The sequence below is a fragment of the Vigna umbellata genome, chromosome 1 (genome assembly GCF_029865625.1).
Source record: "Vigna umbellata cultivar VRB3 chromosome 1, Vumbellata_1.0, whole genome shotgun sequence".
In the NCBI taxonomy this organism is placed as follows: Eukaryota; Viridiplantae; Streptophyta; class Magnoliopsida; order Fabales; family Fabaceae; genus Vigna; species Vigna umbellata.
The window spans coordinates 86,277,609-86,301,331 of NC_142165.1; the positions used below are offsets into that span (position 1 = coordinate 86,277,609).

Sequence of the window (23,723 nt, forward strand, 5' to 3'; positions counted from 1 at the left end):
GACAAGTCTCTATAACATCACTAATATCAATGATGACAACACATACAACAATAGAAAATATGTAGTTATAAACCATAGATATTATATTGCATATTCAACAAAATATTTTTATATATAAAAGTGTCTTCTTCTAGGTTGTGCAATCTAGAATAGAGGTTTAGACTCATAATTGTATTTTATATTTCACAATTTGGAATGTACTTTTATGTAGGAAAAATAATTGTGCAATCCAAAATGCACTTTCAGATATGAAAATATATTCTAGATTACAAAATCTAATATTTTATGCATAAAAGTATATTCTGAATTTCATTCATAATGCCTTTTTGGATATAGAAGTTTGTTTTGAATTGTGTAATCCATAATAGACTTCATTTCACATTACATACTTTAGAGAGTATTATTATCTCAAAATGCTTTTAGATTGCAAGATTTGTACCTATTTTCCAAGTTCTACATTCTAAAAAAAGTGCATGCTAAGGAGTTTGGAATGGAAAAGAAAAACGATATAAATCAAAAGTTTATTTATCATCACCTTCACTCTTCACAATATCATTGGTCAGTTAGAATTGTCAAATTGATTCATGACCCATGGATCAACCTTAGTCTACTTTGAAAAAACTTCATCTTAAACAAGTTAGAGTCAGGGTTAAGATAAGTTTGATTTCACTATAAGGCTTTAATTAATTTTTAAAAACAATATATTTAATCTGGGTAATATATTGAGTCGGGTCATCTCAGACTGAAGGTTAAGATGGACTAGCCTAGGCTAAAGGTCGTGATAGACTATTTCGAACAAAAATTTGAGACAAACTCTTTCAAACCAAAGGTCGAGAGTCATGAACTCGAGCCGAAAGTCCGGACAAACTTACCACTATCGAAAATTGAGATCAATTGACTCATATAGAAAGATAAAATAAGTCAACTTGTACTAAAATTAAATTAAGTCGAATCAAACTGAAGTACAATGAAATAGAAAGTGCTCTTAAACCTAAAACTATAAAGTAAAAGTAGAAAAAAGATAAATTAGATACAAAACCCCTGATACATTCTTAATAAATTTTGCAAGTGGATATCTGAATTTATTCTCATTAAATGAATATTTACGCAATCCGTTATCGGTATTTTATTTTGAGTATCATATAGTTTAAGTAGAATTGTCATTCTTCCTACTTAAGCTAGTGAATATAAGAGAAGAGAAAAGTCTCTGATATAACATATAAGACAAAGTTTAATCCTTTTTTATAATTCCATTTTCTTTACATATTATTTTCTTTTCTGAAGTTCTCTCTCGGGTTGTATAAAAAATAAAGGGGAAATTGCAAAATGGATTAGATCAAGAGAGAGAAAATAAAATGAAATTGACAAATTTACTAATTTTTATAATAACCATCTTCAAAATACATCCATAATGATTCATCATTGAATAACAAGGAAAAATTGTTTTTTTTTTTACACTATCTTACATGACTCGACTCTTAAATTTATTGAAAGAAAAATTTCAACTGATTAAATTTTTGAAAGTAAATTATATATAAATTGTCCAAATACATTTAATATGATGAAAATATATGCAATAGAATGTTAACCTATTGAATATGATGGGTGTACGCGTAGTCATCTGATTCCTGTGGCAAGTCTTTCAAACTTTTCCACAAATGAAGAACACGCATTCGTTTTCTACACGCTGTACACATTCAAACTATATTCACTCAGTCAACTGATATAGTCTTTTGTCGAATAGATGATAGGCCATCTCCACTTACTTCTTTGCTCATTCTTTTTAAACTTCTTCACTTCACTGGCTGATAAAATGCTCAGATTATTCATTAGTTTAATTCATTTACAATAAATTATAATATTTTACACTCAAATCTCATGTAAGATAATTGTTACATCTAAAAAGAGGTATAAAGATATGTATTTTCCCCCTTTATTTTCGTTAACTACACACTATTATTATACTTTAATAATGTAACAATAACGAGATATTAAGGGAAAATTGTATTTTTTTACTAACTCTTTCAACCAATTTATAGATATTTTATGTAAGTATTTCTCTTAGCTTAATATTTATTTCAATAAAATTTTTAAGTAATAAACAACTTAATGATAAAAAATAATTAACACTATAATAATTAGGATTAAATATGTTTTTAGTGAAGGGAATTTATTTTTAGTCCATCTTTCAAAAGTAAGCTACATTTTAGTCCTTCTCCTTAAAGAAACTATAATTTTTCGTTCTCCAAAACCAACGACGTTAAAAAGGAGCTGAGTTGGCTAACCGTGGAGTGCCACATCAATTTACTTTTATGACACAGTCAATCTTCCCAACTTTTCTCCCTCCCTAGCGAGGCTCCTGCCGTCGGCGAGAGCATGTTCAGGTGGACCAAGATGCTGCTTAACGATATCTCCGGCGAGGCGCGCGACGGCGAGATCATGGCGATCCTCGTCGCTAGCGGTTCTGGAAAGTCAACACTGATCGACGCATTGGCGAACCGAATCACCTAAGGGAAATCTAAAAGGCACGGTGGCATGCTGGAATCGCGTCTTCTGAAGGTGATCTCTCCGTATGTGATGCAAGACGACCAGTTCTTCCCTGTGCTCACCGTGGAAGAGACTTTGATGTTCGCAGCGGAATTCAGACTTTCGCGCACGCTCTCCAAGTCGAAGAAAAACGCCCATGTCCAAGCTCTCATCGAGCAGCCAGGACTTCGGAACGCTGCGAAAACAGTCATTGGCGACGAAGGTCCGCGGAGAATCAGGCGGAGAGCGTCAGAGAGTTTCCATCGGCATCGACATTATCCACGACCCGATCCTATTGTTCCTGGACGAGCCAACCTTGGAACTTGACTCCACTAGCGCGTTCTTGGTGGTGAAGGTTTTGCAGAGAATCGCACAAAGCGGAAGCGTCGTGATCATGTCCATTCACCGTCACAGTTACTGGTTTTTCCCCCAATCTGCAAATTAGGTTTTTTTTCCCAAATGTCTGTTTTTTATTTTTTTTTATTTTTTTTTTCTCTGAAATTGAATTTGTGGGGTTTCTTTCAATCAGACTCGTGATACAATTCCACAATTTGTCCCTTCAGCTTTGGTTAATTTTCATTGGGTTTCTTTTTCTGCTTTGGAAAGTTGGTTCTTTTATTCCCAGATATAGAAGTTGTGCCATTGGAGGCAATAAATCTTGTGTTTTCAGCTTCTAAATCAGATCTTTAAATGAATGATGGGACCCCACTTGCATCGTCATCACCATATCTTTCCAGCCTATAAAAGACAACCTTATCTGTATCAATAGAAGTGTTTCAGGAAGCAACAATGGAAGCAATGGCCAAAATGGGGGCAACACAACAGTTAATGCCGGAGGAACAAACATGGAAAGCGACAATGGACTCTCTGGAAATAGTGGCAGTAGCAATGCTATTGGAGGTAGAACTGTCGACGTTGGCGTGGTGGAGGAGGTTCGTGTTGGTGAAGATAGCAAGGTGAAAAAAGAGTTGACGAGGGCGGTGGACGGGATGAAGATGCAAGGAGGGAGAAAAAAAATGACGTGGCAACTCCACCATTAGTTAACTCAGTTTTTTTTAACACCGTTAGTCTTTGAAGACGAAAAATTATGATTTCCTTAAGGAGAAGGACTAAAATGTAGCTTACTTTGAAATAAAGACTAAAAACAAATTCGCTTAATAGTTTAGAGACTAAAAACATATTTAACCCTAATAATTAATTTATAAACTAAAAATTATTAATAATTAAAATAATAATTAATCTCTAAATTAATAATTAAAATAATTTTTATTATAAATTGGTCACTGATATTATTTATCAAAATTTTGGCTATAAAAGAATTGATCTTTAAACGTATTATTTTCACTATTGATTATTATTTAAAAAAATTCTTATAGTGTTTATATTTAAGTAAATCATTTATTTACTTTTAAATATTCTTTTAATATGCAAAGAAAAGTTAATTAATATATTTTTATTAGACCATTGAAAATCAAATTGATTAAAAAATATAATCAGAATTTTAGAAAATAAAATTGATAAACAATTTTGACTAAGTTTTCCAAGCTTGTCTTTTCGAAACTTTAGAATATATGGCAGTAAAGGACAAGACGTAAAACACACACTCTAAGAAAAGTTCAATTTTTCTATGAATTGATTTTTGTCGAAACATTACTCGTGAATAGAGTTGGATATGCTGACAAGTTTGTCCCTTTATGCTTGTACAGGCGTTGTACTATAAAAGAATTTATTCATATAATTCATATTTTAAATAGAATTTAATTTTTGTAAATTGTATCAGTCTCACAAAACTTATGGGTGAAATAATTGTAGTCCCCAAAATTGAAAAGGAAACAATTTTAGCCCTTGAATTACAAAATTTGAGGAACTAAAACTAGTTTTTAATAGTTAAGATTCGAGTTTAAAATCAGTTTTAATCCCTTAAATCTAGTGTTTATAAATTAAACTACATTTTTTCCTATTTTGACAAACTTAAAGAACCCTTCTTCGTTTTTAATTTGGGAAATCAAAATTAGAATTACTCCAAATTTCAAGCACTAAAAGTATAATTAACTTAAATATTATAACATATTTTTTTCTACATATTATGGGATAAATTTCAAAATTTTAAGTAAAAATTTTCATTATAATTTGATTTAAAAGATTAAAAAAAGTCTATCTTTATAGAAGAAAATTTTAAAACCAGAAAATTAAAATTAAATAAAAAAGTCGACCTAAATTAGTTTCATTTATATTTTATTTTATGTTTAAGTGGAATCATATGGTATAATTTTATGATTAATTGGGACGGAATTTGAATTAAAAATGGAATGACATGGACTTATACTTTTCATCAACCTATTAAATTGTAAAAAGTGAGACTCTCAACTTTGTCTCATTTCTCTAAACTATTTGGAAATGATGGAAGCTCTTTTGGTGCAAATTCCATTAATGAGCTATTTGTCCTTTTCATCATTCATTCATGCATCACAAAGAAAAGACATAAACATGAGAGAAAAAAAAAACAAATCCTAAAAGAAAAAATTAGCACCACAAGCAAAAGACTGGGTAAAACAACTTCACCCATCGCAATCAGCAACACTAACTCGAAAGTATTTCCACTTGGCTAAAGTGAAATGGCAATTTCACAATTAAAATACACATTTATATAGTAAGTAAATAGTTTAGTTGCTTTAACTTATTGTATCAATTCAATTCTTAATTATGCGACTGTAGTCAGGTTTTAATTATATGAATTTGGTATTTTAAATATAAAAAATGTCACTTTCGTCTCTAAATTTTAATTGTAATAGTTATATGTTTCTCATAATTTAATTTTTTTTTTTAATTTGAATTTACTAATGTGGTTTTATGGATAACGAGTTTGAGATTAAAGTTTACTCCTTTGAAAATTAGAATATTATTAATAAGGACGTGAATAAGAGATAAAAGATTATTAGTTATTTATAATAAAAATGAGTCATTGGCAAAGTCAATGGTAGTCCACGTCAATAAAACGGTATAAAAACTTATATATTTAATTAAAGGATTTAATTAACAATTAAAATCTAGCAAACTAAAATTGTATATTCAGACAATTTGAGCAATTAATTGACACAATTAGAATATATAAGAGTAAATTGTAACACTTGGATTAGTAGAACATTTTACTAAGTATCTTATCTTTTGATTCTAAGAATAAGACTACATGCATAAGGTTACATAAATATATTACAATATTTCTTAAAAGTAAAAGTATTTCCATATGTGGGAATTATAAAAAATAAGAGAAATATCATGTAATACAAAACGAGTTATACAATATAGTCGTCTACATCTACTTTATTTCCGAGCCGGATCATTGCTAGGTTCCTCACTTATAATATATTTTGCTCCCTATAACTTACTGTTATAGTAGAAAGAAAAGAATACAATCACAAAATAAGGATAAGTTAGTATATTTATAAAGAAGAATGATTTATAGTTTAAATTAAATAGTTAAATCAAGAGCAATCACCAACAAATATTTCCATTCCAATCATACGTTATCATTTAGAACATTATAACCACTGAAAGATTTTCGTGTATTGTGTCAGACATCATAGATTATGCATCATAAGGATCACAATAACATTTTAATTTATAATTCAAGGAGTTGTCATATTATTTAAGAAAACGAGTTATTAATCCAAGACTAAAGAAAATTTGATTCAAAAACTTTTTAAAACTAGTTTCGTTTAATAGCTGAAATACAACGTGTGATATTGTCGTCTAATACATATTATTTCACCTATAGAAAAGTAAAAGCTTTTAACAAAAAGAAAGATAGTTAAATATCCTTAAAAAAAAAGTGAATGTTTATGCTGGAATAGAACAAGGATAATTCCTGATACTTTTGACTTGGACGAACGTGTATTTCTTTTTTGTTCTAAGTGATCGTTCGGTTTGAGAGGTTGACTCAGACGTGATACTTTTGATTTGGACGAACGTGTACTTCCTCTCTGTTCTAAGTAATTGTTCGATTTGAGGGGTTGACTCAGACGCTTAAGTCAGAATTTTTTTATGGAGGGTTGAAGTAATTCAATTATTAAAAAGTAAGTTTTACCTCAAAATTAAACTCATATTTATAAAGTTTACAATAATCTAACCAATTAATTTACCTCTTAATGATCATTAATGTTAGTCTTAATCAGACAATTTTGTTTAACTATTGTTGTGACCGGCTATGAAGTCCATTTCCATGTCTCGGCCGTTTAGTCCATTCTACTCAGCACAACATCATACCTGATCAGTCGGGTCTAACCCTACAGTAACAGTGAACATTTAAATTTGTTTACAGAAAAATGTTTAACATCTAAAACAAGTAGATTTTTATTCGTTCCATCTTCATGGATAACTTTTCTTTTATCATTTTAAAAATTGAATCTATTATTTTATTCTTTGTCATTTTTATCACTTTTTAAGTTATTAATTGGATTGTGTCTAGCAAAGACATTATTATGCATAAAATCATTATTAATTAATAAAATCACAGATTAAATATATTTTTGTCTTTTAATTTTAGGTAAAAATTAAAATTAATTTTTCTTTTAAACTTTAAACTAATTTAATCCTTTATTTTTAGAACTATGTGAATTTAAATTCTTTTAACCAAATTTTGTTAAGTTTATTTTAGGTTTCTTAACTATCATTAAAGAAAGAAAAAATGTCAAACAATAAACAACTTCAATACTATCATAAATAATCTTAACAAAATTTAGTTAAAATAATTAAATTCATACATTTTTTAAGTTAAGAGACTAAATTAAATCAAAATTTTGAAAAGAGAATAATTCCAAATTTTATTAAAAATTAAGGTATGAGAAACATATTTAACTTTTAAAATTACTAGACGAAACCAGTATTATATTTAAAATATATATATCAAATCATAAATGTAAAAGCTCATCTAACATTTGATTGATATATTAATTAAAATATATTTAAACTGTTAGCCTCGATAAAATTAAGATAGTATATTTTCTAGTTTATGAAATATGTATTTCTTGTATATTTTCTATAGAACGATACGTGCTTTTAAAGTTATATTTACATTTTTTTCATTTTATTTAAAAATAATATACTGGAAAAAATTTAAATAAAAGCTATGAAAATTAAAAATTATAAAATGTATGATTCAATTTATCAGTTTTTATGTGAGGCTTAAAATAAAAACTATAATGATCTTCCCTTCTGCATCATCTTAAATAAGAAAATCATATACAATAAATAAGAATAATAATAAAATATATATCTACAAAACCCATTTATATAATAAAATTTGTTTTTACTTTTATATTATAAATTTGTACCTATATATGTAATAAGATTTTCAATCAAACTGAGATTTTTTTAATATTTTTCTTATAATGAGATATTTATAAATGAATTAAATAAATAATAAATTTTATTATGATAAATTTTTAAATACCGTAATCTTAGATTTTATTTTAAAAGTGTAATTCATTCTTATATGTAATATAGAATTTATTTTTACCTATATATAGTATAAATTTATCTTTCTATACACCAAAGAAAAATAATTTACTTAAAAAAAATTGAGTTGAGTTATGGATACGTACCGTGTTGACTTGTAAAAGATTTTTTTGCAAGATTGACTTGCATTTGATTGTACTCGTTACCATTAATTAAATAATAAATTTGATTTGATACAACTTCTGTTGACTTGATCTACTCCTTCTACCAAACCACAGAAGTCACCGAAATTCATTCTATTATGTTGAAATACACATTAATTACATTATAAGAATTATAAAAAAATCCAATACTTAATATAGTTCTTTTACTTTTTTAATATACTTCTTTTATTATATAAAACTGTCTTTTTCTGTATTTCTCCCATTAAATATACCTAATTAAAAATATATATTTTGATAATTCTCAGTCAAAATTCATAAAATATATCCAGAAATTTGATGTATTTAATTTAGTTAACTTATATCGTCACTTAATAAAAATTATTAGTATTTAATTTATAAGTCCGGAAAATGCAATAAATTGAAATTGAGAAAAATATACGCCTATTAAAGATTTGCCAAACTAATAAAAGAGAAGAGTTTTTATATTCAATGATCTTATTTATTAAAAATAGTTAGCGTATAAGTTATCACTATTAGAAATTTTCTTATTTTTTTGAATTTTTTCATAAATATTTAGTGGAATTTTATAAAATTCACAAAAATTGGTAAATAAATTTTTCATAGGAAATTTTCTAAAATCTATATAAAAAATTTGTACGAAAAGATATTTATAAAATTTTGGACCCTATGATACATCTTGATCATGCAATCACTACAAGTTTTGGAATGGTATAATACTTACGAATCTAAGATGATAAATTATGGCTTTTAACTAAAGATCAAGTTGATCTTTAACTATCATTAGTCAATAATGTTAAACAAAGAAGATTTGACATTCAAGCACTCAACAATGTTAATAACGAAGGAAGTATGACGATTTTTATTTATAATAAAGTCAAGAATTTAAAATTGTAACTTTAAATAAGATTTCACTTAATCAAAGGAGCAATACGTGAAATATTTTATTCTGGTCGATATTTTTTCATAATATTTTTTAACACACACACACATATATGTATGTATAATTTGTATTGAGTTAATAATGTATTTATCTTCATTTATACAAGAGTATTTAGTAATTTTATTTTTACTAACTATATATATTATGAGTGTCTCTAAAACAACTCAAAGGAAAGTTGCATTAACTCAACTATATAATACAAAAAAATTATGTATGCAGTTTCTACTCTCTATAATCATATACACCAGGGACACATTAATATAATTTGTTTAGTTAAAAAATTTACAATAATTATTATAATGATCCAATTTTAACTAGATAGCAACACTAATAAATAAGAAATGGTAAACAAGTTGTGATTTACTTTTATTAAATAAATAAAAACCTAACTTACTGATTAAATTAAATTGAATTAATGAAGATAATAAGGGACCCATATTTTACGTGTTGAGGCATCCCCAAAGGGACACAAAAAACAGTTGAAACTTTTGCCTACCTCTGTTTGTGTCAAACACCATAAACCATACATAAACCATATCTTCTTTGCCACTCAACATTTTTCATCAAACATAAAGATTGAGGAACACAACAAAATTTAAGGAAAACTAAGCTACATAATTTTCCACCACACACAGTAAAGTGTTAGCTTGAACAAGTCATGGGTTGCTGTGGGTGTGTGAGTTTGGCATGGGTGATGTTAGTGGTGCTGTTGGGTTTGGCTTCAGAGAGTTGTTATGGTTTGGACACATTTGGGTTTGACATACACCACAGGCTCTCGGATCCGGTTAAGGGGATTCTGGGCATTGTTGATGATCTTCCTCAGAAGGGAACTCCTCAATACTATGCTGCTATGACCCACAGAGATCGCATATTCCGGGGCCGGAGACTCGCCGCCGATCCTCTTACGCCGCTCACTTTCGCCGCCGGCAATGACACTTACCGGATTCCCGCCTTTGGATTGTATGACAATTCTTCACCCCCACTAGTCAATTTTTTAACTTGTATTGCTTTCAAAAAGTTAAGTTTTCTGGGTCAGTTTGTCAGAATTCTGCCTCAAATTATGACCCTGGAAGAATAATTGTGCTGGAAAGTGTAGATGTAATTTTTTTTGCTTGAAAAGTTCTGGCACTTTATGTATTTTAGATTGAACTCTGATGCCAAAGGGTTTGTCAGTTAAAGAAAAAGGTTTGGTTTAGTTGTTATTTTGATACTTGTTCACATTTTACCTTTTTAAGAATCGCTCAATCTATATGTAATAATAGTAAGTTTTAATATCTGAACGAGCAAGTTTTATTGCGTTTTGGTTTCTTAACTGTTGAATTTAATGCTCTTTTTCTGGAAACAGTTGATAACAGAGATTAAAACTGAGTAAATTTGTTCATCCAAACACTAAAATTTCACATTTTACGTAATTTCTATGTTGCTGTCTGTGTACTGATAATATTTCCTCGTTATTTGCATTTCAGTTTGCATTTTGCAAATGTTTCGGTTGGGACACCACCTTTATGGTTTCTGGTGGCGTTGGATACCGGCAGTGACTTGTTTTGGTTACCTTGTAATTGTACCAGGTGTGTGCCCGATTTGATATCAAGAGGAAAGGTATTTAAATCTGTCTACCCTAAGCGTTTCTGTTTGATTTTTCATGATCATTCTTGATTAAATGGATTCACTTTTCCTTTCTCTGCGGTTTCTTTATGAGTCTTGAACAAAACTCATGTATTTTTCATACTCAACCATCGTCATCATCACCATTCTTTTTCCTTCTTTAAATTGGCAGATAATTAAACTTAATACCTATAATCTTGATAAGTCATCGACAAGCAACATAGTTCCATGCACCAATAGCAGCTATTGTACACAGAAACAACAGTGTCCTTCACCTGGCAGCAGCTGTCGATATAGAGTTGACTATCTTTCAAACGATACTTCATCTAGGGGAATCTTGGTAGAGGACGTGTTGCACTTAATCACAGATGATGATATAGCAGATGCTGCTGACACAAGAATTATTTTTGGGTAAAATACTGAACATCTAACTGAAAATACTTACTCAGTGTGTTTACATTTGAAGGTTCAATAAACTCTAGGCCAAACCCTTCACTGTGATTCTTGAACTAACATTTAAATATGGTTGCTTCTTTGAAACTGTTTTGATTCTTGGTATTAATTAATCTGTTGCAGTTGTGGCCAAGTTCAAACTGGTGCGTTTCAAAACGGGGGAACTCCAAATGGCCTATTTGGACTTGGAATGGATAATAGATCCGTTCCTAGCATCCTAGCCAAAGAAGGGCTCATCTCAAATTCCTTTTCAATGTGTTTTGGATCTGATGGTGTTGGAAGAATCACGTTTGGTGATACTGGCAAGGCAGACCAAAGAAAAACACCATTCAACCTTGACAAATTGCAGTAAGTGGACGTTTGGACTCTTTACAACAGAAGCAACAAAAATTCTTGTGTCTAACTGTGTACTGGTGCTTAATTAATCCCTGCAGTCCAACTTATAACATCAGCATAACCCAAATTTTTGTGGAAGATCTTGTTGCTGATGTTGAATTTCATGCAATATTTGACTCTGGTACCTCGTTTACATACATAAGTGATCCAGCTTATACACGACTTGGTGAGATGGTAAGTAATCTACTATGCAACAGTTTTTTAAGGATTAATGAGTTTCAAGCCATAAGCTGTGAAAAATTTATTTGCAGTTCAATTCACGGATCAAAGCAAATCGGCATTCATTTCAATCAACTGAATCTGTTGTCCCTTTTGAGTACTGTTATAACATAAGGTGATATTGGGTTGAGAGCAAACATTAACATAATTTTGTTTTTGAATAATCTATCAGAAACTGATTTCCACTTTACCTGCAGTCTAAATCAGACAGTCTCAGTTCCTTCTGTGAATCTAACGATGAAAGGTGGAGATGATTATTATGTCACGGATCCCATAGTAATAATTCTTAGTGAGGTGGGAGCACAAAATATTTTTCCAATTTCATGCTTTCTAATCATTCTCAACCTTCTTAATCTCATTTCCTTTCTCTGACATGCAGAAGGAAGGAAACTTTCTTTGTTTGGGAATCCAAAAGAGCAACAGCATCAATATCATTGGACGTAAGTATTTAACTCAATCATTTTTTTCTTCAAAGAATTTTCATCTTCAAATTTTCCATTCGGAATAATCAATTATCGTCCCTTTATTGATATAACACCTACAATTAAGACCATTCATTTAACAGATTGGAACAGTTTATTTTGGTTCATACACAACTTCGTTTTCCTGTCCCTCAAACATTTTACATATGGTCCTCCATAAATATTTTTTTGGGGTTCTGGTCCTCAATAAATATTTATTTTTGTTTTGATTCATTTGCATCTATCTATGAAGTAACAAGGCTGACTAGGATTGGCATAAAATTTGTATTGTTATTTGGTGTCCTGTAGTGTTTTTATTTCTAATTTTCTCCTATAGGTCATTGGTGAGTTATCCATTAACTGATCAACACTTACATACTTTTTTCTTTTTCTTTTAGTGTTTTCTATTCGACAATGATATAAAAGAAATGAAGAATTCCAAAACAAAACAAAACAAAAAAATCCTATATTTATTGATATTTATACACTTTCAGTTTCATCGTTGAATAATGGAGATTAAAAGAAATAAGAAATGCAACCCCTAATCAAAGAGAAGAGAACAGAGTGTTTTCACTACATTAATACATTTTTTTCTTTTAAAAATTATATGTATCATCTTGATAATTCACATGGTCATTTAAAAGATAACTCAATACTTAAAAGATGTTATTAAACTTAGAAACCAAAATAAAAATATATATTTCATGGGGTCAAAAATGAAAAAAAAAAATCGAGAACCAAAACAAAATGTAAAATTTTATTGGACACCAAATCAAAAATAAGAAATTTATTTAGGATTAAAACCAAAAAAAGATTATTGAGAAGTGTGATGAAAAAAAAAGTTATTAAAATTTATGTATAACTATGTCACAAAATTAAAAAGTAAAGTGTCACAGTAAGTGTATTTTATTAGATATTTTTCAAAATAGGTAATATTAATGTAAGTGTATTATATATCATGTGAAATCATATTCTTTAAGTCAAAAGAATATGATTAGCAATTAATAATTGAAAATTGAAAATTTTGAAAATAAAACAAAACACCAAGTTGGTTTCAGATCACACGAATCCCTAATCCATCCTCAAAAACGAATTCTAACTTGTAAAACTCCATGCATGGGTTAGTGAAACGGGACATGTCATGAGTATCGCAAGTTACAACTACAGCATAATTCTATTTAGTTTCTGCAAATCATAAATCAAGGTTTAGACCAAACATCAACGTTTTTGCTGAACCATGCATACAAACTTGCAACACTGATTGTATTTTTATATTACTGCAGAGAACTTCATGACTGGTTACAACATAGTTTTCGATCGTGAGAACATGAATCTTGGATGGAAAGAAACTAATTGTGAGTATATTTCATCTCTTCAACGTTTCAATTTATTGGTCTTCCACATTGCACTGTTGTTAAACAATGCTATCTGGTATTGTCAGGTTATGATGATGTGCTCTCAAATACACCACCAATTAACCCATCGTCTTCTCCTGCTGTTTCCCCTGCGGTCCCTCCTGCAACCGCTGTCAATCCCGTGGCTACATCCAGTCCCTCTATTAAACCACCTAATCCATCATTCATCATTAAACCTACTTTTACATTTATTTTCCTCCTATTTCCACTTTTAGCCATTTTTTGACCAATCAAGTGTTCTTCAAAATAGTAGCTTTTTTCCATTTTAGTTTACCACACCAGAACCATTTTTGCTTTCCTTTTTTCCAATTATAATGGTCTTTGATGGGCTTGTATATAAGAACCCAGTATAGATGTAAACTTGGGAAAATTCAGTCATACGTTACTACATATACTTGATCTAGTGGATAAAATTGCTCCAGAAATACGACTTAGACTCGATATGTGCAGACTTTACGAGATAATTAATTATTGTAGAAAAGACCAGAGGTGAAAACTCTTACGGGTTAATTTGCATGGGAATGCAATCAAATCTAGATTGACAACATACAGCTATAAATGCTAATAAATGCTAACACCACCAAATGGATGCGTTTTCCAAAACTAATCATCAAACTCATTATAATTTATACCGTTCTACATGTAGTTTGGACCAAAATATTAATGAAGCATTCTAATTATGTGGATTCAAAATTTCAAATGGGTGATTTGGACAGGAAAACTTTCACGTCTTGGAAGAATAAACAACCTGCTGGGCTCGGTAGAACTACTGCCTCTTTTTCTTCATACCTTTAATATGTGATTTTTCTTCTTTCCTTGTCTTGCTACCAGAGGGTAACTGAACTTGTTTTGCTTTCATCTTAATCGATTTAACCAAAGATGATATTTCATATTTATCTTTCTTTGACATCGAAACTTCTAATGGTTTTTCCTCACCCTCCTTCACCATGCCAGAATCATCCGAAGACAATTGCATTCCTTTTGGTTTTGTAGGCTCCCTTTCCGCAGGTGGATCCGCACTATCCTTTTGCTGCTTCTGGGCTAGCTGCCTGGCATATGTCGCACTCCTGCAAACACCAAGATTATATTAGTAGAAGTTAAACATATTCGATTTAGATTGTTGTTTACTTTTGAATATTAAGAACCTATGAAATGATTTTGTTTGTGTGATACTATATTTTCTTTGAATGTTACGAACTTTGAAACAATGTCTTGATCAGCTATTAGTTTTATTTTATAAAAACATTGAGTAGAACGTAAATGTCACCACATAGAACAGAAAATACCTTTTAAATTGTGGGTCGGTGGGATCAATTGCATAGTTTGAGGAGAAAAGAGCTGAAAAACGTGGATCATCAAATGCATTACTTGGTATTTTTTCCTCATCAAAAGCATTCTCCCTCCTTTTTCCCTTGCCCTTTTTAAATTTTAGATTATATCCCTTGAGACCACTATCTGTTCCCTTATCATCAGCAAGCAACAGTTCAAGCTCCTCTTTGCTCACTTTGTCTTGGGGCTTATGTTCTTCGTCTGTACTTTGTGCCTTTTTCCTCTTCTTGACTGCAGGCTCCTCGATGAAGAAGTCATCTGCTTCTTCAGTTGCCTCTTGATCGGTATCATCGCTATCGTCATCTGATGAATACTTTGCTTTATTTTTCCTGGCCTTCTTTTTCTCCCGTTTTTTCCTCAAATATGCATCCCAAACTGTTTCTGATTGTTTATCCTTCTTTTCTAATATATGTTTGCTTAAATCTTCCAAATCTGTATTGAAGGTGACCTCCATATCATGGCCGTTATCATGTTCACCACCTCCATCTGAATCATCACCAGATTGGAGCAAAGCACGGTATTTAGCTCGTTTTTTTTCAATTTTATCAGGCTGATCATCTGTCTCACTATTATTATCCTTACTATCATCACTATCACTATCATCAGAATTTAAGAGTTCCTTCAATTCCATCTGAGCTAACTATTCAAGAGGAAGTAAGAGGAAGGGAAGATAAGAAAAAGACCATTCAATTTGAAGCAAAGTGCAAAAAAGATAATACAGAAAACACATATAAAGTAATATGGAAGAACATCCATGCTTCACAATTTCAGATATGATATAGATAAAAAACAAATAGACATATGTAAAAGATACACGAGTACGGTAAAATGTTAAGGATAAAATGTCAGCATATATGTATATGTGTGTGTGTGTGTGTGTATATATATATATATATATATATATGCATGACAGGGATATTTATAGATGCATCCATTAATAGATTGTGCATGTTTCCTTCATAATACGTATGACGGGTCTTTAACTAATTTTATAAATAAGAACTACGTAGAGAAATCACCATATAAAAGATGCAAATACTCAAGACCTCATAATAACACTATGCAAGCCCAGAATTTTTAGAATGGATAAACCTTATGCACAAAAGATACAGAAGATGACACCCAAAGTTTGGGGGCCATCCCCAAAACGCTATAGCAAGATGTTTTGAAATTTTTTATAATTTATATAATGTATTATATATATATAAATTCTCAAAACTCAAACATTTACTCAAAAATAATATTTATAATTAAGAATAAAAAATCACAGATGTAATAAACAAAGCCTACAAGTAAATACCAACAAAAGTCTAAAACAAGTTTCCTAGATTGGTTGGAATGACTAGTCATCATCTTCTAAATCCAAGTATTTATCATTGTCACTATTATTACATCTATAGATTTCGGTTTTGGAAATAAAAATCCAAAAATAGTCTACCAACACGCCTAATATCTTTTTTTCAAAGGTATTTTTTGAAACTAACACATAGAACTGCTATAGCATCAGCAACAGCTCGCTACTTAGTCTGCTATAGCAGTTGCACTAAACCACTCCACCATAGCAGCCCCTGTAGCGAGGGACCGCTCTACATTGCTAACTGCTATAGTGATTCTATAGTGCACTATTTAAAACTTTGATTACTAGAAAGCAAGCTGACCTGCTCATCATTGAGATTCCGATTCAATATCTTTGAGCGAAGAGGTTCTTCATCCTCCCAAGTAAGGGTAACCTCACTGTGCTGAAGAGCCCGAGAATAGAAATCCTTACACTCGTAATTTGCAGGCACCTAAGCACAGAACGGAGTCAAAATTTTGCAATTTATTAGTATACTGCATATATACATCATAACTAAATATGTGAGCGAGCGCACACGTACATAGACCAGATGAATTGAAAGTCCACATCAATCAATTTATAATTGCATTTTTTAATCTGACATACTATTGGAGGTCAACTGCAATCGCATCTTAAATACCTCAGTAGCAACATCCCGAGGTGGGTGTTTGAATTCCATGTCGTCTGGGATAAACCTTAAATCAAGTGCATTAGACGTCTGCATGAACTCAACCCCGTCACATTCCTTGTAAATATAATCTGCTGTGGCAATTGAGTTGCATTCCACAACAGCAAAATAGTACCTGGGGAGAAGAGAAATAATAAAAATTAATGTGAAAAGAAGAAAAAATATATAAAAGAAACTTGAACCACATGGTAAACAAGTATATCTTGAAACAGTGGACGATGTGCTGAAAAGATCCCTTAAGTTTCCTTAGTTGTACGTTGTGGACCCATGTATCAATCAGCAGAACAGTTTACTTAACCCATGTTACATATGAAAAGGTACAACAATAAAAAGTCATACGAGACATCAGACATGAGTGAATAAAATGTGTTTCTAAGGCCTCCGGCTCTAGACACCCACCCAACTAGATCATCACAATAAAATGCAAGAACTCCAAAATGATAGTCACAAGAAGGAGGTGTCTAAGACCAAACACTATTGATCACACTGATATCAGCCTAGATTACAAGAAAAATGGAAAACGAAGGCAGGAGGTAAAAATATATAAAGAATGGTCTTGTCATCATGATCATCATCTTTAACCACTATTCTTCAGTTTTAACAATATCAGCATGTAAAATATTCCTGCCTTTTGAACATTATTACATCAGAAGGCATACCTATTAATGAAATGAGTTCCTGAAGGAAAAAGTAATGAAAACTTTACATTAAATAATAGAACCAATTTAAACTCCTAAAATTACTGAGTTATACTTAATACAACACAAGGTAATACATTTGACAGTTATAGTTATTTAGATCACATTACAAGTATTTTTATAGTTATTTACCGCATTCTACTCTTCTCATATGCACGAAGTTTCTCATTGTCAATGTCATCATTGCTGTTATCTTCATCATTTTCATCATCAAATAGACCAATAGGTCCATGAATTTCCTCCTCTTTCATACGTTGAAGGCCAAACTCGGATGGATAGATAGTTACTGATTTGATCAGTCCATTAGGTGGGAGAAATGAGCTTAACAATGCATACAAATCAACAGCCTAGCAAAAAACAAACAAAAGCAAAATTTTAGCCAACATTTTAAATAATTCTCGTATCAAAAATTTATTGCAGCAAATGCACATTATACTTGAAATATGTAGTACCTTAACAAACCTCCAGTCCATGTTAACAACAGCAAGCCTATGTGTTTCTTTTTCAATTTCTGCTATGTCTTCCTGTCACAAAATAAAAATAATTCAAAAGGGCCAACCAGTGTTATATACAATGTCACACAAAACAAAGATGAGAAATTTCAAATTTAAATGCAATGCAGTACCTGTACATCAGATGCTTCTTCCTCATAAACTACCTCGTCCTCACCTTCATCTGTATCTGTATCTGTAGCAGACTCTGACTCACTGGCCTCTTCTGATTCAGCTGACGACTCAGATTCACTGGTCTCTTCGAACTCAGAACCTTTATCATTCTCTGGTTTCAACTGATTGGCTTTCACCAATTCTTCTTCCTCATCACTACTCTGCTCTGTTTCCTTTTCATCAATTTTGTAGTAATGGCGCATAGAACCAAGTTGAGAGGTTGGTTTGTTCTTGGGCTTGCCTCTCTTGTCAACAGGAGCAGAAGAGGGCAAAAAACTCTTGTGAGTGAACATGCGGTTGAAGCGAGAGTCAATGGCCACCTTTGTTTCACGCTTTGGAGCCTCCCTAAACCGAGGATCTGTGTGAGCCTTTGCATAACGAGGATCACTGATAACCTTGCCATCACTCGGTGCAGAATGTTTTGAACTCAAATTATCCTTAACCTTCCTCCTTTTGTCCTTTAGGTCCTTCTTGTTTGCATTTTTTGATCCCATTATGCTCTAGTTGGACACTGTCAGAGGAAAAACAAAGTAAGGCAAGGATTACGAGACAATAAAACTTAGATTCTCCCTCCCAAATGAAATAAAAACTACAAAATGTTGCATTGTCAATATTTTGTTGGTCATGGTCCATTGTAGTGAACCCAAAGCTCATACGGAAAAGAAATATACAACATAAATAAAGTGCATGTTTCAAAGAAAATGCATGTCTCTGTTATCACAACAAATCAACAATGTTTAAAGATGCATAGCTCACCAAGAAAAAATAGGCAACCAAAAAGGAAGTTAAATATAACACATAAATTATAAAATTTAGAGCAATAAATAAATAAGAAATAGTCACATAAACCATTCATTGTATAAACAACCAAATAAACCCTATAAAGTGAAAACCTATAACTAGTCACCTCATCCAAAACTAAAAAAAAAAGCACCAAAGCGGAGTGGAAAATATATGCAGTCTATATGTATAGCATCAGCTCCAAGCATACATAAAACCTGAAGACAATTCATTCAAACAAATAGTATGGTCTACTACTTCCAGCCACTCTTAAGTATCTTTCTTACTGCCACTGTTAAGTATCTTAAACAACAACGAAAATTCCTAATTTGTTTTCCCATTAAAGACAACAAAAGATAAATCAAAAACACTTGAATTCTCCAACAGCTGCAAAAAAAAAGCTCTTCGGTGATCATTTAAAGGCAACCACAATAGTCTCTTTCATAGCAATTCTACCAGGAAATAAATCTAACAATCGGTAATAGGATCTGCAAAACCTAAAGCAGGATCCTCCAAGAAGTACTTGGCAAAAAAACCCAACCCACACGGACACTCACAATTCAGACACCACATTATTAACAAATAATGCAATCTATAATAGGCGACACCGGCTAATACTTTCTAATGACTTACTTCTTACGTGATTCAAGCTAATAGTAGACTAGTTGTACGTGTAAGAAAAATAAGCTTGAAGTGTTACCAATGAACTAATTGGACTTCGTTCATATTAACTATGTTCCAATCACAAGGTAAATGCACTTCTTACTTGAACAAGCTATGCATACCAAATGGGCAAGCCTATTTAGTCATTCCGTCAAATCCTACTAAATCCTCACATAAGTTTCAAGCAAGACCAACAGTGAACCAAACCAAGCAAGATCGACAAATTTGCAGATTAAAAAAACAATAAAATACTACAACAAAGGAGTGACCAATAACCAACACAAATAAAATGCAGCAACATATGGTCGAAGAGCACAACTAGAAACTCAACACAACCACTAAGCCTTTGGTAAAAATGCAACCAACCTTTTGTCCAAATGAAAGCACAAACAGGCGAAATAAGGAGCCAAACTCAAAATCATACATAAAAAAATAACTTATAATTGAGAGTTGAGAAACATGAGTTTTACCCCAAAAACGAAGGGGCGGCGGGGGGCGCGGGTGTTGTTGAGAGGAGAAGTGATGTATGGCAAATGGTTCCCACCGACAGAAGGAGGAGAATTGGTTGACAGCACCACAGAAACGGGCTTTCCGGAATAAAGGATTTGAAAGAGAGGGTGAAACCAATGACCTTGCCGTTGTTGATTTTTTGTCAGTATAGTGGATCCTTTGAAAGAACCACCATTGATCACCTTTAATCCCTGTTTTTTCAATTTTAACTACTATTGAATCGCAAAAATTATGGCGGAGTGACGTCCAGGTGCGGCGGAGTGACGTCCAGGTGCGGTGAGATGAGGTCCAGGTGCGGTATGCGGATGTTGTGTTAGGGTTTAAAAGGCAGAGGAAGATGGAAGAAAAAAAAAGAACGAAAGGGAAAATAGAAAAAAAAATTATTAAAATTATTAGATTTTAATTATTTGTATTAAAAAACTATTTAAAAAATAAATAATTACATTCATACATTTAGTAACTATTTCTGGAGCCCTGCTCACTCGTAGTTTTTCTTTTATGTTTGTATTAAGAAAATTATATGTTTATTTTTTTTAATAAATAATGTATTTAAATATTTATATATTCGTATTATAATTATGTATAGTTAAAAATAATATTTAAAATAGAGTTTAATAATGTGGAAAAAATAAATAACTAAGTATTTTTTCGTTTAATTAAAATAAATATTATTATTATTTTGTTATGTTAAAATAATGAATACAATTAATAATACAAATATAATAAATTATACTAATAATAATACAAATATTAAAACTAATAACAAAAACAATAATACGAATAACAATAATAACATCAAGTGTTTCTCGCTGTACTGTAAATCAACACACAAAACTGAAATAACTGCAAGTAATTGAATTATGATCCACATACAAAAGAAAAGTAAGATGTATCTAAAAAAATTTAAGCACACTCTAAAATATGATTCGTGGGCAAAAGATTTGTAATTAAAAATACATGTAGATGTATACCACTTAGAATAAAGATATATTGACATATGAAATTAGATAAAAGTTAAATTAAACATAAAATATTCTAAACAGTGTACTTATGAAGATAATAATCAATTCACACATAATGTAAACAGTAAAATAAAGTTAAAACAAAAAAATATTCAATTCAAAATAAAATATTAATTAACAAACATGATAAAAAGAAGAAAATGCAAATAAGATAAACATATAATCTATAATGCAGAAACTAATATATTTATTTATTTACTAGGTCGAAATGATATAACTTCTGAATAACATAATTTAGAATCAAATTGTTACAATATTATAAAACTTATTAAAGATGAATAGGTTATCAACAAAAATAAAATAAAAAGATTTATTTTATGTTTTTCTTAATTAAATGAATAAAAGTTTAAGATTTATTATATTTTTAGTATGTTTACATAGTTTTTTATATATTTTTTTTATTATGTAATTATTATACCTGTATTATATTTGTGGTGAGAAAATAGTATAAAATGTGTTTGATGTAATATAATAATTTTATTTAATAAATTATTATAGATTATTTTAGTTTACATGTTTTTTTATTTTTGTTTACATTAAGTTTGATTCACAAAATAATATAAATTATATTAATTACTTTAATTTTTATAAGTGAAATATATTAAATTATTAAAAATAAAAGCTACTATTAAATACACTGATAAAATATTATATGTACTGATAAATGTAATAATAAATCATTTAACATACTAAATTATAAAAATAGTTCACTATTTTCTTTGGTTATTAATTGTAATGGAGCTTTATTAAAAAAATTAAAATAATGATTATTCTTAAAAGTCAATTAACAACTGTTGTATATATTATAGGTCGTAAAAATAAGAATATCAACAGTGTACAGATAAAATTCTCTTTACATATATAGTTATAGTTATATAATTATAGATATACTGATAAATTATTCAATATACTAAATTATAAAAATAGTTTATCATGTAATTATAATTGAGTTTTATTAAAAAAAATCAAAATAGTAGTTCGTCTTCAAAAAAAGTTAACAACAATTATATTACAAACAGTTATAAATAATAATAATAATAATAATAATACAAATAATATTAATAATGAGAATATTACTACTAATAATAATAATAAAAGTACTAATACTAATATTACTATTAATAATAACAATAATACTAGAAGTAATAATATAAATAATACTACAAATATAATACCAATATAAATTCAAATAATAATATTCAATAATATTAATACTAATTTTAATATTAATACTAATATTAGGAAGTCTAATAATACTATTACAAATGTACTAATAATACAAATTATAATAATAATACTAATAATCTTACTACTAAAAATAATAATAACACTACTAATAAAAATAATGATACAATAATAACAGAAGTAATATTATTAATCTATTTACGCTTATAATAAATATAATAATATCAATACTACTACTAATACTAATATAAATTCAACTAACAATACTAACAATAATTCTAATTACAATATTAGTACTAATATTATAAAATCTGTAATACTAATAATACAAATAAATAATAATAGTAATAATAATAATAATAATAATAATAATAATTTTATTATTATTACTACTAATAATAAAAATATTAATAAAATAATAATACTATTAATCTATATATAGATATGATTCATTTTATCCATATTTGTTTTTCACTTTTACTTTTTAAATATATTTTTAATTAAAATAATTATTTTATTAATATTGTCTTTTACTTAACTGTTTATTTAAATTTAACAGTTTTTCTTTAATCATTTTTATAAACTTTTAATTAATAAATTACGTACAAAATAAATAAAAACTACTTTACAATAAAATTATAAAACATATTTATATTAAATTATAATAAAAGCAATAATAATTTTATTATTTTTATTGTTATTAAAAACAAATAAGACAAGTATGTATAGTACATGTATTTTCATTAGCAATAATAAAAAAAATAAAACTATTATTAATATTAACACTACTAATACTAATATTAGTTCAAATAATAATAATACTAATAATAATAATTTTACTATTATTTCTGCTAATTTTAATACTAATAATATATAAGAATACTAATAATATTAATAATAAGAATAACGCTAATACTAATACTAACAATAATATTACTAATATTTTTATTATTAGTAATACAAATAATAATGAGAGTTAAATATCTTTTTGTCTATTAATCTTTTAAATTATGGTCTAATTTAGTATTTGAACTTTAAAAATGTATATATCTAATTTTTTTAACCAAATTTTGTTAAATTTATTTGATTTTTAAACATATTTTGTAACAATAGTTGAATGTTTTATATTGTTTAATGTATTCTTTTTTTCATGTTAAATGAGAAATGTATTTCAAACTTTAACTAAATTTAAG

General features: G+C 29.3%; 2 protein-coding genes across 2 annotated transcripts; one reads left to right on the forward strand and one right to left on the reverse strand.

Annotated features, from left to right (window-relative positions):
* The first annotated feature begins 9,622 nt into the window (after positions 1–9,622).
* On the forward strand, positions 9,623–14,044 carry LOC124837178 (aspartyl protease family protein 1-like). Its single transcript, XM_047312472.2, has 10 exons — positions 9,623–10,065; positions 10,572–10,704; positions 10,883–11,121; positions 11,287–11,511; positions 11,598–11,733; positions 11,811–11,893; positions 11,976–12,072; positions 12,158–12,218; positions 13,523–13,594; positions 13,681–14,044. Exons 1-10 carry the CDS (start codon positions 9,764–9,766, stop codon positions 13,878–13,880), a joined length of 1,548 nt encoding a protein of 515 aa, XP_047168428.2. The 5' UTR covers positions 9,623–9,763; the 3' UTR covers positions 13,881–14,044.
* A 199-nt stretch (positions 14,045–14,243) lies between these two features.
* LOC124837177 (pre-rRNA-processing ESF1-like protein) lies at positions 14,244–20,634 on the reverse strand. The gene is made up of 8 exons (XM_047312471.2): positions 20,284–20,634; positions 18,331–18,881; positions 18,158–18,229; positions 17,838–18,052; positions 16,960–17,122; positions 16,642–16,770; positions 14,941–15,623; positions 14,244–14,721 (listed from the first exon to the last, which is right to left on the reverse strand). Exons 2-8 carry the CDS (start codon positions 18,862–18,864, stop codon positions 14,421–14,423), a joined length of 2,097 nt encoding a protein of 698 aa, XP_047168427.1. The 5' UTR covers positions 18,865–18,881; positions 20,284–20,634; the 3' UTR covers positions 14,244–14,420.
* Positions 20,635–23,723: the final 3,089 nt, after the last annotated feature.